General features: G+C 39.0%; 1 protein-coding gene across 1 annotated transcript in view; it reads left to right on the top strand.

The window, feature by feature from the left end:
- The window catches only part of SNAPC1 (small nuclear RNA activating complex polypeptide 1), a 47,126-nt gene that overhangs the window by 5,677 nt on the left and 25,110 nt on the right, over positions 1–16,339 (top strand). Inside the window, exon 5 of the mRNA XM_077122440.1 lies at positions 14,321–14,479. Coding sequence (XP_076978555.1) covers positions 14,321–14,479 — 159 coding nt within the window. The remainder of the gene's footprint in view (positions 1–14,320; positions 14,480–16,339) is intronic.

Here is a 16,339-nt window from a genome sequence, read left to right as displayed (position 1 = left end):
TACCCAGTTCTGTGCGGTTGCAATGCCTGCCTTTTGGGCACAGTCTGAGCTGGTACTGGAGGCAGAAGTGTAACATTTAAAGAACATCTGAGGGCCTGAAGTAAAGCAAGAACAAGATCTTGGCCCTTCAAAGGCTTTGTGAAAAAGAGGTAGGAGAGATTAGAGATATATGGTAAAAGTGCTGCGTGTAATAGAAGGAATTTGGATTTTGTCTTTTTGGCAGAGAGAAATTGTTTGAAAGTTCTAGAGATTGGAGATACTTAAAGTGTATTTTATGCTTAAGTTCAGGAGCCAGTTAGAGGGAAAGGTTATATGGAAATGAGTAAGCAAAATTCATGGTATGGAGAGGTTGCTGGGTCTTTGCTCAAGTACCTCATAGGAGGATTAGCCTCGAACAGGAGAAGGTGTACTCCTTCGTTTGAAACTTGAGGAAAGAGGGTGAGAATGGGTACATATAATTCGTTGTGAAGATGAGAAATGGAAGGCAAAGAGACCCGATAGCCTGAACTTTAAGAGAGGGCCGTGGGAGTTGTGAAAGTTTGGAATAGCCATCGTGGAAAATGGAAGAGAGATTTAGGCATACAAGAAAGGATTTGCTGAGAAGTAGTGATGTGAATCATAAGTAGAGTTAGTGTTTTAGATCAGTAAGACATTGAATATCAGTATTCTAATGGGGATCAGAACCCTGTTGGTTATAATTTTTGAGTGTTAAATAATCTGATGGTAGAAGGTTAATTTTTTTCTCCGTAGACCTACTTCAGCATGCTTTTTGAAGTTATTTTACTACAACTCACTGAATTAAAGATTTCTCTGTTAAATAAAATGCATATGTCAGCATACAGGTATGAAGGAGTTTTTAGATAGCAAAGCTGGGGGCACTACACAAAAGACTTTTCTTTTAGGGAGATTACAGAGAGTGTCATGAACCAGCCTATGAAATGCCTATTTCTGGAAGCTTCTAGGAATGAAGTAAGTCATGCATGTGAAGTCATCCTGGCTATTTTCTGGGGTTTTTGGTTTGGAATAGCTCTGCCTTGAGAGCCTTATTTCTTAAAGCCTTGGGCTCCATTTCTCCTGTCTTAGCATAGACTAGGACCCACTCTCACTTATAATCCTTACATTTAATACTTTTCTGTTTTTCTTCTACTGTCTGCAAATGTTATGAAATCTCCATTTCAGAGCACTTGAATTCTGTCATAATTCTGCTACTCATTAGTTGTAGGTTTTTGTTTGAGAAGGCATAATAAAATAAGAGAATAGGATAATGAACCAAACACCTGATTTCCAATTCTAGCTTTGTCACTTAAGTATGAACTTGAGCAAATCATCTAATTTCTGAGTCTGTTTATTTTAAAAATTATCATCATGGTCATTATATATACTAATGATGTGCCAGGAACTATGCTAGATAGTTTTCAGTATGTTATCTCTGAGGAACCCTGCAGAAGAGATGGTAATTTCTCAGTTTTAAAAACAGGGAAACTCAGTCTTAGAAAAGATAAGTAATTTGCATAAAGTAATGGTACAAACCTACTGGATTTTGAATATCCAAGTCCGTAAGGCTCCAAAGCCCATGGGCTTTCTTATTTTTATTTCTTAATCCTTTAATTGTTTTTTATAATGCCTTACATATACAGAACATTTTCATCTGTATAATTTCAATTACTACTTATCATCATCTCCGTGAGTTAGGTGCCATTTCTTCATTTTGTACAATGTAGAGTGTAATGTAATGCTCAGGCTGAGGATCGTATGACTAGCAAGTGACGGCATCAGGCTCAACACCAGACCCAGCCAGTAGTCTTTGCAGTGTTTTGTCTTGTGTGTAGTAAAATAGTGGGAGTACGGCACATTAGGTGCTATAAAGGGTGAGGGGCTCCCCGTAACTGAATGCTCCTCCTTTATTGCAGGTCCTACATATATCAACACTCACCATTACCAAGCAGTTTCTGGTTCCTTGCACAGGTTTTTTTTTTCCCTATATTTTTATTGACAAATCTTCACAAACATACAGTCCATACATGGTGTACAATCAGTGGCTCAAAATATCTTCACATAGTAGTGTATTCATCACCATGATCATTTTTTCAAACATTTGCATCACTCTGGAAAAATAAATAAGAAGAAAAGAGAAGAAGCCTTATATATACCGTTACCCTTCCCTCTCACTGACCACTAGTATTTCCATCTACCCAATTTATTTTACCCTTTATCCCCCCTATTTTTATTTTTTTATCCGTATTTTTTTAGTCATCTGTACCCTGGCTAAAAGGAGATTCAGACACAAGGTTCTCACAATCACACAGTCACGTTTGTCTTCAAGAATCAAGGGTATTGAAACACATCTCAGCAGTTTCAGGTACTTCGCTCTAGCCACACCAAAGCACCATAACTAAGAAGGGATATCTGTATAATGTATAAGAATAATCTCCAGACTAACCTCTTGACTGTTTGAAATGTCTCAGCCACTGACACTTTATCTCATTTCTCTCCTCGCCCTTTTGGTCAAGAAGGCCTTCTCCTTCCCTTGATGCTGGGTCCCGGTGCATCCTGGGACTTTGGTCCCACTTTCCCAGGGAGATTTACACCCGGGAGTCACAGCCTGTGTTGTGGGGAGGGCAGTGAATTCACTTGCTGTGTTGACTTAGAGAGGCCACATCTGTGCAGCAAAAGAGGTTTTCTGGGGGTGACTCTTAGGCTTGATTTTAAGTAGGCTTAGCCTATCCTTTGCAGGAATAAGTTTCATTGGGGTGAACCCTGGGATCAAGGGCTCGGCCCATTCATTTTGTTGTCTCCACTGCTTGCAAGAATATCAGAAATTCTCCAAATGGGAAGATTGAATATTTCCTCCTTTCTCTCCAGTGCTCCAAGGGGACCTTGCAACTACTTATTTATTCACTAACCAAATTACTCTGGGATATATCAGGATATACTACTAACCTGGACAAACCGACAAGATCTCATGCCCTGTTTAAGATTTCCTGTATTTATGGTGTTCAACTAAATTGACCATGCATGTTACATTAGGAAATGCACTACCCAAAATGTAAATTTTGCACCAAATAAACATCTCTCCCTTTAGTCTCACACAGAAGTTGAAGTTTAAAATATGACGATGATATCGGAACCTTTACCCTCTATTCTGATTTACTTTAGCTTTATCCAGACCAGCTTCATTTGTGTCTCTACTTGAAGTCAGATCCCTTTTGCAACATTTTTTTTTTTTTTTTTTTTTTTTTAAATTTTTTTATTAATCAAAGAAAGAAAAGAAATTAACACAACATTTAGAAATCATTCCATTCTACAAATGCACTCAGTAATTCTTAGTATCATCACATAGATGTATGATCATCATTTCTTAGTACATTTGCATCGATTTAGGAAAAGAACTAGCAAAACAGCAGAAAAAAAATATAGAATGTTAATATAGAGAAGAGAATTAAAATAATAATACTAATAATATATATATATATATAAAGGAAAAAGAAAAAAAACAAAAACAAAAGATACAAACACACAAACAAACAAAAAACCATATTTCAGGTGCAGCTTCATTCAGTGTTCCAACATAGTTACATTACACTTAGGTATTATTGTGCTGTCCATTTTTGAGTTTTTGTATCTAGTCCTGTTGCACAGTCTGTATCCCTTCAGCTCCAATTACCCATTATCTTACCCTGTTTCTAACTCCTGCTGGTCTCTGTTACCAATGATATATTCCAAGCTGATTCTCGAATGTCGGTTCACATCAGTGGGACCTTACAGTATTTGTCCTTTAGTTTTGGGCTAGACTCACTCAGCATAATGTTCTCTAGGTCCATCCATGTTATTACATGCTTCATAAGTTTATTCTGTCTTAAAGCTGCATAATATTCCATCGTAGGTATACGCCACAGTTTGTTTAGCCACTCGTCTGTTGATGAACATTTTGGCTGTTTCCATCTCTTTGCAATTGTAGATAATGCTGCTATAAACACTGGTGTGCAAATGTCCGTCTGTGTCTTTGCCCTTAAGTCCCTTGAGTAGACACCTAGCAGTGGTATTGCTGGGTCGTAATCCATTCTGCCATTCTATGTCTTTTGATTGGGAAATTCAGTCCATTAACTTTTAGTATTATTACTGTTTGGATAATATTTTCCTCTACCATTTTGGCTTTTGTATTATATATATCATATCTGATTTTCCTTCTTTCTACACTTTACTCCATACCTCTCTCTTCTGTCTTTTCATATCTGACTCTAGTGCTCCCTTTAGTATTTCTTGCAGAGCTGGTCTCTTGGTCACAAATTCTCTCAGTGACTTTTTGTCTATAAATGTTTTAATTTCTCCCTCATTTTTGAAGGACAATTTTGCTGGATATAGGAGTCTTGGTTGGCAGTTTTTCTCTTTTAGTATTTTAAATATATCATCCCACTGTCTTCTAGCTTCCATGGTTTCTGCTGAGAAATCTACACATAGTCTTATTGGGTTTCCCTTGTATGTGACAGATTGTTTTTCTCTTGCTGCTTTCAAGATCCTCTCTTTCTCTTTGACCTCTGACATTCTAACTAGTAAGTGTCTTGGAGAACGCCTATTTGGGTCTAATCTCTTTGGGGTGCGCTGCACTTCTTGGATCTGTAAATTTAGGTCTTTCATAAGAGTTGGGAAATTTTCAGTGATAATTTCTTCCATTAGTTTTTCTCCTCCTTTTCCCTTCTCTTCTCCTTCTGGGACACCCACAACACGTATATTTGTGCGCTTCATATTGTCATTCAGTTCCCTGATCCCCTGCTCAAGTTTTTCCATTCTTTTCCCTATAGTTTCTGTTTCTTTTTGGAATTCAGATGTTCCATCCTCCAGTTCACTAATTGTAGCTTCTGTCTCTTTAGATCTACCATTGTAGGTATCCATTGTTTTTTCCATTTTTTCTTCTTTGTCCTTCACTCCCATAAGTTCTGTGATTTGTTTTTTCAGATTTTCTATTTCTTCTTTTTGTTCAGCCCATGTCTTCTTCATGTCCTCCCTCAATTTATTGATTTGGTTTTTGAAGAATTTTTCCATTTCTGTTCGTATATTCAGCATTAGTTGTCTCAGCTCCTGTATCTCATTTGAACTATTGGTTTGTTCCTTTGACTGGGCCATATCTTCAATTTTCCGAGCATCATCCATTATTTTCTGCTGGTGTCTGGGCATTTGATCAGATTTCCCTGGGTGTGGGACCCAGCTGGTTGAAAGCTTTTTCTGTGAAATCTCTGGGCTCTGTTTTTCTTTTCCTGCCCAGTAGGTGGCGCTCGTGGCGCTCGTCTGTCTGCACGGCAGTCGGCCCGGGAAGCCGCGCGTGGAGGTGGGGGTCGCTGGCCGCCGCGGCTTGGGAGAGTGCCGGTCCTAATTGCCCAGCTGGCCCGAAACGCCAAGCGTGACGGGAGGGCCCCGCTATCCAACGTTCCCAGTCAGACCGGGGAGCCACGTGCGTGGAGGGGATCCCAGTCGCCAGCCGACCCGGCCGGGAAAACGCGCGCCCCTCGGGTAGCTCACCGCAGCAGATTCTCCCTGCCCGTTCAGCTGTTCCAGAATGGGGTACGCTGTCTTTTTGGTCTCTGTCGTGACTCCGGGAGCTGTTTCGTATTGTTTCTGTTTCTTTAGTTGCTTTTCTGGAGGAGGAACTAAGACCCGCGCGTCTTACTAAGCCGCCATCTTCTCCGGAAGTCTTTTTGCAACATTTTTAAACAGTATGGGATACTGTAGACTTTCATAGCTTTAGAGTTCTAATTCTGAGTCTCAGGTGTCACATAAATACCCAGAGTTTCTGGGAAGGACCAGGTTATAAACAAACAGCTCAGTGTTTTAGAATTTAGAAATAACAGTTTCAGCTTGTGAATATGTGTAACTGCTGTAAGAGTTTCTAATCTAGGACCCTTTACAATAGGCCCCAGCCTTTTAGCCCATGCTCTCAACTTTAGTTCACCGAGTTTTTGTTTTATAGTTAGTCCATATGAGTGAGGCATGATAATAGTTGTCTTTTTGTTTCAACATATAGTCCTTAAGATTCATTCGCCTGGTTGCATGCCTCACAATTCATTCCTTTTTGCAGCACTCAGTAATCCGTTGTATGGACACACCATGGTTCCCCTTCCATTCCTCAGTCACTGTACCCTTAGGCCGCCTCCATGCATTGTGGATCGTGACCACTGCCGCTATAAACGCCAGTGTACAAATGTCCATTCGTGTCCCCACACTCAGTTCCTCCAGGTATATACTGAGCAATGGGGTTCCAGGATCATATGGCAACCCCACCTCTAGCCTCTTATGGAACCACCACATTGCCCTCCAAGGGGCTGCACCTCTCAGTTTCTCTACCAACAGGGGATAGATACTATCTCTATCTCTGCATTTTCTCTAGCACTTATTTCTCTCTGTTCATTTTTAAACAGTTTATTCACACATTATACAATCCAACCTAAGTGTATAGGTATGTCCTTGCCACCATAAACTATCTGAAGACATTTCCTTTTCCTCTACAAAGAATCCATACCCCTTCCCCATGCCCCCCGCCTGTTGACATTTAGTTTTGGCATAATGCCTTTATTACGTTCAGTGGAAGCATAAAATGTTACTGTTGACTATAGACCCTAACTTGCATTGATTGTCGTATATCATCTATTTTCAGCACCCTGCAACATTGACATTCATTTGTTCTCTGTCATGCAAAAACGTTTTTTTTATTTGTAGGTTTAATCACCATCATTGTCCACTCTAGACATTCCTTGATTATACCATCTCAGTGTTTATCCTCTGTCTTTCCTTCTGGTTTCATACATGCCCCCAGCCCTTCTCCCTCTATCATACTCACATTCAGCTTCGTTTAGTACTTATATTACTGTTCTACAATTAGGTAGTATTTTGCTATCCATTTCTGAAGTTTTAGAGTCAGTCCTTTGCACAATCTGTATTCCTTTAGCACCAATTGCCCACTCTCCACCCTATTTCTCTCTCCTGATAACCTGTGTTCTTAACTTCAATTCCCTAAGTTCACTCATTAATGTCAGTTCATATTAGTGAGACCATACAATGTTTGTCTTTTTGTTTCTGGCTAAATTCACTCAGCATAATGTCTCAAGGTCCATCCATGTTGTTACACACTTCATGACTTTATTCTGTCTTAAAGCTGCATAATATTCCATCATATGTATCTATCACAACTTGTTTAGCCATGCATCCATTGATGGGCATTTGGGATGTTTCCATCTCATGGCAGTCCTAAATAATGCTGCTATCAACATTGGTGTGCAAATGTTCGTTTGTGTCTTTGCCCTCTGGTCCTCTGAATTATACCTAGTAATTGGATTGCTGGATCATATGGCATTTCTATACTTAGCTTCCTATGGAACTGCCAAACTGCATTCCTGAGTGGTTGTACCATTTTACATTCCCACCAGCAGTGGATAAGCGTGCCTCTTTCTCCGCATCCTTTCCAGCACTTGTCATTTTCTGTTGTTTTTTTTCTGATATTGGCCATTCTAGTAAGTGTCAAATGGTATCTCGTGTTTTGATTTGCATTTCCCTAATAGCCAGCGAGGTTGAACATCTTGTCATGTGCCTTTTAGTGATTTGTATTTCCTTTTCTGAGAAGTGTCTGTTCATGTCTTTGCCCATTTTTTTTTTTTTTTTTTTAGAGGGAGGAAAGGAAGGAAAGACAGAGAAGGAAGGAAGGGAGGAAGAAAGGGAAACATTTTTAAACATTTTCTTGTTTTATTATATTTTGTTTGTTTGTTTGTTTTTTACATGGGCTGGGGCCGGGAATCGAACCGGGGTCCTCCGGCACGGCAGGCAAGCACTCTTGCCCGCTGAGCCACCGCGGCCCGCCTGCCCATTTTTTAATTGGGTTGTTTGTCTTTTTGTTGAGTTGAAGAATCTCTGTATATATTCTGGATACTAAATCCTTTCCTGATATGTGGTTTCCAAATATTGTCTCCCATTGCATAGGCTACCTTTTTTCTTTCTTGACAAAGTTGTTTGATATACAAAAGTGTTTCATTTAATGAGTTCCCATTTATCTATTTCTTCAATGCTCGTGCTTTGGGTGTAAGGTCTAGGAAACTGCCTCCTGTTACAAGTTTTATAAGACATTTCCCTATATTTTCTTCTAAAAGTTTTATGGTCTTAGCTCTAATGTTTAGGTCTTTGATCCATTTTGAGTTAATTTTTGTATAGGGTATGAGATATGCATCCTCCTACATTCTTTTGCATATGGATATCCAGTTCTCCAATCACCGTCTGTTGAAGAGGCTGCACTGTTTCAGGTGGGCTGGCTTGACTGCCTTATCAAAGATCAATTGTCCATAAATGAGAGGGTCTATAATTTAACACTCTGTTTGATTACATTGGTCAGTATATGTGTCTTTATGCCAGTACCATGCTGTTTTGACTACTTTAGCTTCAAAATATGCTTTAAAGTCAGGTAGTGTGAGACCTCCCACTTCATTTTTTTTTCTCAAGATAGTTTTAGCTATTCGAGGTACCCTTCCCTTCCAAATAAATTTTGTTAATGGTTTTCCTATTTCTGCAAAGTAGGTTGTTGGGATTTTAATTGGAATTATATTGAATCTATAAATCAATTTGGGTAAAATTGACATCTTAACTATATTTAGTTTTCCAATCCATGAACACAATTTGCCCTTCCATTTATTTAGGTCATCCATGATTTCTTTTAGCAGTTTCTTGTAGTTTTCTGTGTATAGCTCGTTTGTATCCTTAGTTAAATTTAGTCTTAAATATTTTATTCTTTTGGTTGCTATTGTAAATGAAATTTTTTTCTTGATTTCCTTCTCAAATTGCTCATTACTAGTGTATAGAAGCACTACTGATTTTTGGGTGTTGAACTTGTACCATGTCACTTTCCTGAACTCATTTATTAGCTCTAGTAGCTTTGCTGTAGATTTTTTTGGGTTTTCAACATACAGTGTCATATCATCTGCAAACAGTGAAAGTTTTACTTCTTCCTTTCTAATTTGGATGCTTTTTATTTCTTTTTCTTGTCTAACTGCTCTGGCTAGAACTTCCAGTACAGTGTTGAATAATAATGGTAACAGTGGGCGTCCTTGTCTTGTTCCTGATCTTAGAGGGAAAGCTTTCGCTCTTTCCCCATTGAGGGTGATGTTAGTTGTGGGTTTTTCGTATATTCCCTTTATCATGTTGAGGAAGTTCCCTTCTCTTCCTATCCTTTGAAGTAGTTTCATTAAGAAAAGATGTTGAATTTTGTCAAATGCCTTTTCTGCATCAATCGAGGTGATCATGTGGTTTTTGTTTTGATTTGTTGATGTGGTATATTACATTAATTGATTTTTCTTATTTCAAAGCATCCTTGCATACCTGGAATAAATCCCGCTTGATCATGGTGTATAATCCTTTTAATGTGTTGCCGAATTCGATTTGCAAGTATTTTGTTGAGGATTTTTACATCTATATTCATTAGAGAGATTGGTTTGTAGTTTTCTTCTCTTGTAGTATCTTTGTCTGGCTTTGGTATTAGGTTGATGTTGGTTTCATAGTATGAGTTAGGTAGCTTTCCCTCCTCTTCAATTTTATTTGAGCAGGATTGGTACTAATTATTTCTTGAATGCTGGGTATAATTCACATGTGAAGTCATTTGGTCCTGGACTTTTCTTTTTTATAGAGCTTCTTGATGACTGATTCAGTCTTTTTACTTTGTTGTTGGGGGTGCATGGTTTGGGAATTGAATCTGGGTCTCCTGCATGGCAGGTGAGAATTCTACCAGTGAACTACCCTTGCACTGCCCCAATCTGTTTACTTGTGATTGGTTTGTTGAGGTCATCTGTTTCTTCTCAAGTCAGTGTTGGTTGTTCATGACTTTCTAGGAAGTTGTCCATTTCATCTACATTGTCTAGTTTATTAGCATTTAGTTTTGCTCATAGTAGCCTCTCATTATCTCCTTTATTTCTGTGGGGTCAGTGGTTATGTTTTCTCTTCCATCTCTGATTTTATTTATTTACATCTTCTCTCTCTTTTTTTTTTTTGTCAACCTAGTTAAGGGCACACCAATTTTACTGATTTTCTCAAAAAACAAACTTCTGGTTTTGTTGATTTTCTTGATTGTTTTCATGTTCTCAATTTCATTTATTTCTGCTATAAATACAAATATATATTTGTATTATATTTTGTATAATTACAAAAAAAAGATTACAGAATACAAAGATTCTGTAATCTTTGTTATTTCTTTTGTTTGCTTTGGGGTTAGTTTGTTGTTCTTTCTCTAGTTCTTCCAAATGAACAGTTAATTCCTTGATTTTTGCTCTTTCTTCTTTTTTAATATAGGCATTTAAGGCAATACATATCCCTCTTAGCACTGCCTTTGCTGCATCCCTTGCGCTTTGATATGTTGTGTTTTCGTTTTCATTTGCCTTGAGAAATTTACTGATTTCTCTTGTAATTTCTTCCTTGGCCTATTGCTTGTTTAAGATTGTGTTGTCTAGCCTTCCCATATATTTGTGGGCTTTCTGGTATTCTGCCTTTTACTGATTTCCAACTTCATTCCATTATGACCTGAGAAAGTGTTTTGTATGATTTCAATCCTTTTGAATTTATTGAGACTTGCTTTGTGACCCAGCATATGGTCTATCCTTGAGAATGATCCATGAGCACTTGAGAAAAATGTGTATCCTGCTGTTGTGGGATGTAATGTTCTGTAAATGTCCATTAAGTCTAGTTCATTTATTGTATTATTTAAATTCTCTGTTTCTGTATTGATCCTCTGTCTAGATGTTCTGTCCCATTGATGAGAGTGGTGAATTGAAGTCTCCAATTATCATGGTAGATGTGTCTGTTTTTCCCTTCAGTATTGTTGGTGTTTACCTCATGTACTTTGGAACACTCTGGCTCAACGCATAAATGTTTATGATTGTTATGTCTTCTTGTTAAATTGTTCCTTTTATTAACACATGATGTCCATCTTTGTCTCTTTTACTTGTTTTACAGCTGAAGTCTAATTTGTCAGATATTAATATAGCTAATCCTGCTCTTTTCTGATTGTTGTTTGTATGAAATAATTTTTCCCAACCGTTTACTTTCAATCTATTTTGTCCTTTGGTCTAAAATGAGTCTCTTGTAGACATGGGTCCTGTTTTTCAATCCATTCTACCAGTCTGTCTTTTGATTGGGGAGTTTAATCCATTAATGTTTAGTGTTATTATTGTAAAGGCAGTACTTTCTTCCATTATTATGTCTTTAGGATTTTATATATCATATCTACTTTTTTTTTCTTTTTATACCTTTACTGATAATCTTCATTTCTACACTTTTCTCCAGACCTCTCTCTCCTGCCTTCTCATATCTGCCTGTAGTGCTTCCTTTAGTATTTCTTGCAGGTCAGTCTCTTGGTCACAAATTCTCTCAGTGATTGTCTGAAAATATTCTAAGCATCCCCTAATCTTTGAAGGGCAGTTTCGCTGGATATAGAATTCTTGGTTGGTACCTTTTCTCTTTTAGAATCTTAAATATATCATATCACTGTCTTCTCGAAACCTCCAAGGTTTCTGCTGAGAAATCTACACATCGTCTTATTGGAGTTCTTGCTTCCCTTGTATGTGATGAATTACTTTTCTCTTGCTGCTTTTAAAAAAATTCTCTTTTTTTTTGATATCTGACAGTCTGATCAGTAAGTGTCTTGGAGTATGTCTGTTTGTATCTGTTCTGTCTGGGGATGCTGCACTTCTTGGATCTATAATTTTATGTCTTTCATAAAAGATGGGAAATTTTCAGTGATAATTTCCTCCATTGATCTTTCTCTTTTTCCCTTTTTTTCTCTTTCTGGAATGCCCACACACATATTTGTGTACTTCCTTGAGAACCTACTCATATTTTTCTGTTCTTTTCCCTGTATTTTCCTTTGTGTTCCATGTCCAGTCCTCTAGTTCACTAATCCTTTTTCTGCTTCAAGTCTGTTAATGTAGGTTTCCATTGTTTTTTTCTTCTCTTCTATTGTGCCTTTCATTCCCATAAATTCTATGACTTTTTTTTTTTTCAAATTTTCTATTTCTTTTGTTTGTCTTTTTTATATCCTCCCTCAACTTGTTTGATGAAATTTTATACATCTGTTTGAACTTCCTGAGTTAATTGTTTCAACTCCTGTATCTCATTTGAATTGTTGGTTTGTTCCTCCAACTGGGCCGTATCTTCAGTTTTCCTAGTATGAATCATTATTGATGTCTAGACATTTTATTTCCTTAATTAGTTTATTCTGGAGGTTGTTTTCACTCTTTGCCTATGATTTTCCTGCTGGAGAGCTTTGTTTTCTATCTGTTCTTTGACATTCAGTTCAGCTTATTCTAGTCCTCTAGCATAGATTCTGTTTAATTGATCAGAACTTTTCAGGTCTTGTTTTTCTTTTTTGTTGTCCTGCCTATATGGAGCCTTTTCTTTTTCTTTTTTGAGGAGGGTCTCCTCAGATATATAGACCCCAGTCAGATTTTTCCAGGCTGGACTGGCTCATGTCTCAAAAGGAAGGGGTCACCAGCATCAGTTTTCCCTGAGAGTGAGACCCAGCAGGTTGTCAGACTTTCCTAAGAAGCCTCTATTCTCTGTGCTTTTCCTCTCCTGCTCAATATGTGGTGCTTGTCTGCCAATGACTTCCCACTAGTGTCAAGTGATGTGGTGCCTTTAATTTCAGCAAACTGTCCCTCCTGGGGGCGTGCTGGAGACAGATAAGGTTATAGATTGGCATTAATTGTTTCAGTTTTCTGGTTCCTGGGGCCTGAATTCCTTGACGAGGATTCCTCTTGGGCTGGACCCCACTTTTCTCTTGGGGAAGAATCAGCCTTTAGGGAATTAACTCCTTTCACCTCACCAGTGTGTCTCTCTCAGACAAGCTTAATTCTGCTCTGCCGTGGGGCAGTGCTGGGGCCTGAGAAGGCTCCCCTTCTATCTAATGAGACGTTAAGGAGTAGGAAAGAAAGCAGTAACAAAGACGAAAGAAAGCGTTTTCGGAGCAGGACCCCTGCTCCTTGGGTTTCTCAATCAACAACTTAAATTGGTACGTGGCTCTGTATCTCTCCAGGCTCTGTGTGCCCCCTTTTCTTGGGGTCCAGCTCTTTTGCATTATTTTGTGTTGTCCGACTCAAAAAGCCTGGTTTTTTTTCATCACCCCTGCCCCGTCTCTGCCAGGCAGAAACTCGTAGTACCTTTAGTGCTCATTCCAGTTTTATCTGTGCTAGGGGCCTGTTTTCAGTAGTCAGAATCTGTTAGTTAATTTTGGCAAGTGGAGCTTGGTTGAGCTGAGCCCTTGCTGCGAGTAAAGTCTGTTTCGTTTCTCCTTGGGGGACTATGCTGCTGTGGCCGTAGGGGAGGGCCTCTGCGGCTTGGAGGATTTAGAGTCCTCTGGGGGGTTTCAGCAGGCCCACCTGTCCAGACTGGTGTACACTGTGTGTCAGGCCTCTGTTCCTGGCTATTTACTAGCTGCCCTGGAGGACGAACTAAATTCCACACCTCACTAAGCCACCATCTTGCCTTGCCTCTTGCACAGGTTTTGATTCTATGAAAATTTAGAAAGAAATTGAGGAATCTAACTTGGGAATGACTTGAATGCTGTATTGGCCATCCAAGATGGAAATAGCAATAGTTCTCTGCTGGTCTTAGAGCCATGTCCCTATGTCAGGTTTAGTAAGATTCCTTAAGTCTGCCTGCACTGTTGTCTTTCACCCGACCTCACAGACCTGCTGGAGGTTTCTGAGGGAGGAGGTCTAATTAATAAATGATGCAAAAAGTGGTGTCGTAAATCTCCCTCTATTTATTTTAATCCTGACTCTTATCACTGAAGTAATGATGAAGCTTATAGAGAAGGGCACACAGCTTTGGGATTTGTGGAAGTCATCACCTGTCTAGAGGGTTGGGTGAAAGTCATTATATCGAAATTTCCAGTCCCATATAAAGAACAATATAAATATTCTTGGTGTAACAATATGATAGAAAGCTATGATCATCTTAGTTAGTAGTAAGGGTATTAAATGATGTGCTGTACCATAAGATTTTCTAACATCTTAGAACGTAACCTGGTGTTAACTAAGTATAGGCTTTCCCCAGCCTCTCTCCTTAACGTGTCTTAGTTAATATGTGCTGAGTTACATTCTGTGAATTCATATCTCTGGGTAGCAGCCCCTTCATTAATAAAATTGTACTGTTTTCCTTGCATGATTATGTTTTCTTCTATATATAGTAGCATACTACTCCTGGTAAACTCAGTCATGTTGTAAGATGGTTTAATTTCTTGTTTGTTTTGCATTTCAGTTTCTTCTTAAAAGTTGAAATAAAAGACTTATTGCTTCATTTTTAGGAAATGCTGAATGTTCACGATCATTATCAGAACATGAAACACATCATTTCAGCTGATAAATCCAAGCCAGACACAGCCCTTAGTTTGATAAAAGATGATTTTTTTGACAAGATTAAGAACATAGTGTTGGAGCATCAGCAGTGGCACAGAGACAGAAAGGTATGTGACTGCGCAGTCCCTTTGCATCAGACACGAATGTATGCGGATGGTAATGTCGCGGTGCAGACCTGGCTTTGGGCTGCGGTCCTGGGAAACCGAGATTTAGAGGGCTGTGCAGTGCTAGCGTTGCCGTTTGTAAGCTCTGCTGTTATTTATAAACTTTACAGATGTGTTATTTATGTATTTTATAGAACAATAAGTAAGTTATTATACTGAAAATTTGTTATAATCTGAAATTTTGTGTTTTCCAGATGTTGTACACTGGCAGTGTCTGGGCCAAATCCTCTGCACAGATGGGGTGTTTTTGGCCTTCCCAGTATTGATCCTAACATTGTTTTAAAGAGATGAATTAATTGCCCACATCTAAATATTAGTTAGCGTTCTCTAAAAGTCCAGATATCCACATTCTAAGAATCAGAATGTCTGGTACCACTAGACCCTCTTTCCTTCCTGGAAACAGGTTGCTGGGCCTGAGCGGTGGCGTCTCCCATTGGCAGGGCGCTGGCTTCTCTGGCTACCGCATTCTCTGTCTGTGTGGATTTATCCGTTCATATCACCTGCCTGATCCCTGAGTCACTGAAGTCTGTGACTTAAGGAGTACAACAGAAGGCTTACGAAGTGGACATTTCTGATCTCATCAACACACGTCTTCAGTTTAGTCTTCTGTCCAAAGATAGCGACGCTAGAGCTGCCCGTATTCGGTTTAGCCTTTGTAGCTACAGAAACTTTTCTAGGGTGGAAACCTAAAGTTCAGCCTTGCTAAATTCACCTTAAAAAAAATTTTTTTTTAAATAGAGAAGTTGTGGGTTTACAGAATAGGCATGCATAAAATACAGAATTCCCATACATTAGATTTACCTTTGAAACTACCACTCTGTCTTATTTTAGTAAATGCTTCTAGGACCAAATAAAAAAGATAAGTAATTTCTGATCACCTACCAAGTCTGGTAATGTCTTAGTGTTTTCACAAATGCTAGATAGGTATCTTGTCTTTCAGAAAGATTTTGTTGCCATTTTTTTGCTCTCTAAAATATAACAAAAGGTAGCTTAAGATTTAATTTTAGATAAGATAAACAAGGAAAGTGGTAAGAAAATGATAGTCTTGGGAAGAAAAAATAATGTCTTCCTCTACCTATATTTATTTTAATGAGGAATAGCAGTTTTTTAGAATGTTTGGATGCTTTAAGTGTTAAATTGGATTACACAAGTTACCTAGACAGTTAAAGAAAAATCTGTTTTGGTACTGTCTTTTTTTTTGAAAGTAGCCAAAACTCTATTGCCAGCAGACCCAGAGGACTCTTTTTCCAAAGTCTGAGCCCTGAGTATTCTTGGTTTCCAGATTATATAGGCTAGTAAGCAAGGTGGGGAGTCACTGTGGGAGTGGGCAGTAAACGCCGGAAAGGTACGGAATTCCCTTTGTCTGAGATGGGACATGCGCAGAGGACGCTAGTTCTGCGGTCGTGATCCGAGGGAGGGACTGCGGAGGTGACCAGAGGGAGGGACTGCGGACGTGACCCCAGGGAGGGACTGTGGACGTGACCCGAGGCAGGGACTGCGGAGGTGACCAGAGGGAGGGACTGTGGACGTGACCCGAGGCAGGGACTGCGGAGGTGACCAGAGGGAGGGACTGCGGAGGTGACCCCAGGGAAGGACTGCAGACGTGACCCCAGGGAGGGACTGCAGATGTGACCCCAGGGAGGGACTGCGGAGGTGACCAGAGGGAGGGACTGTGGAGGTGACCCGAGGCAGACAGATTCCACAGACTTGATATTTTACTCTGTGTGTTTTACATGCTTTAGGAGTTTGATACTATCTTTTAATAAACTTTCTTCAATGAGTATTATTAAGACAATCTGAAAA

Source organism: Tamandua tetradactyla, chromosome 12, assembly GCF_023851605.1.
Source record: "Tamandua tetradactyla isolate mTamTet1 chromosome 12, mTamTet1.pri, whole genome shotgun sequence".
Taxonomy (NCBI): Eukaryota; Metazoa; Chordata; class Mammalia; order Pilosa; family Myrmecophagidae; genus Tamandua; species Tamandua tetradactyla.
Note: the sequence above shows the minus strand (reverse complement) of the source record. Positions and strands in the feature narration are given on the sequence as shown.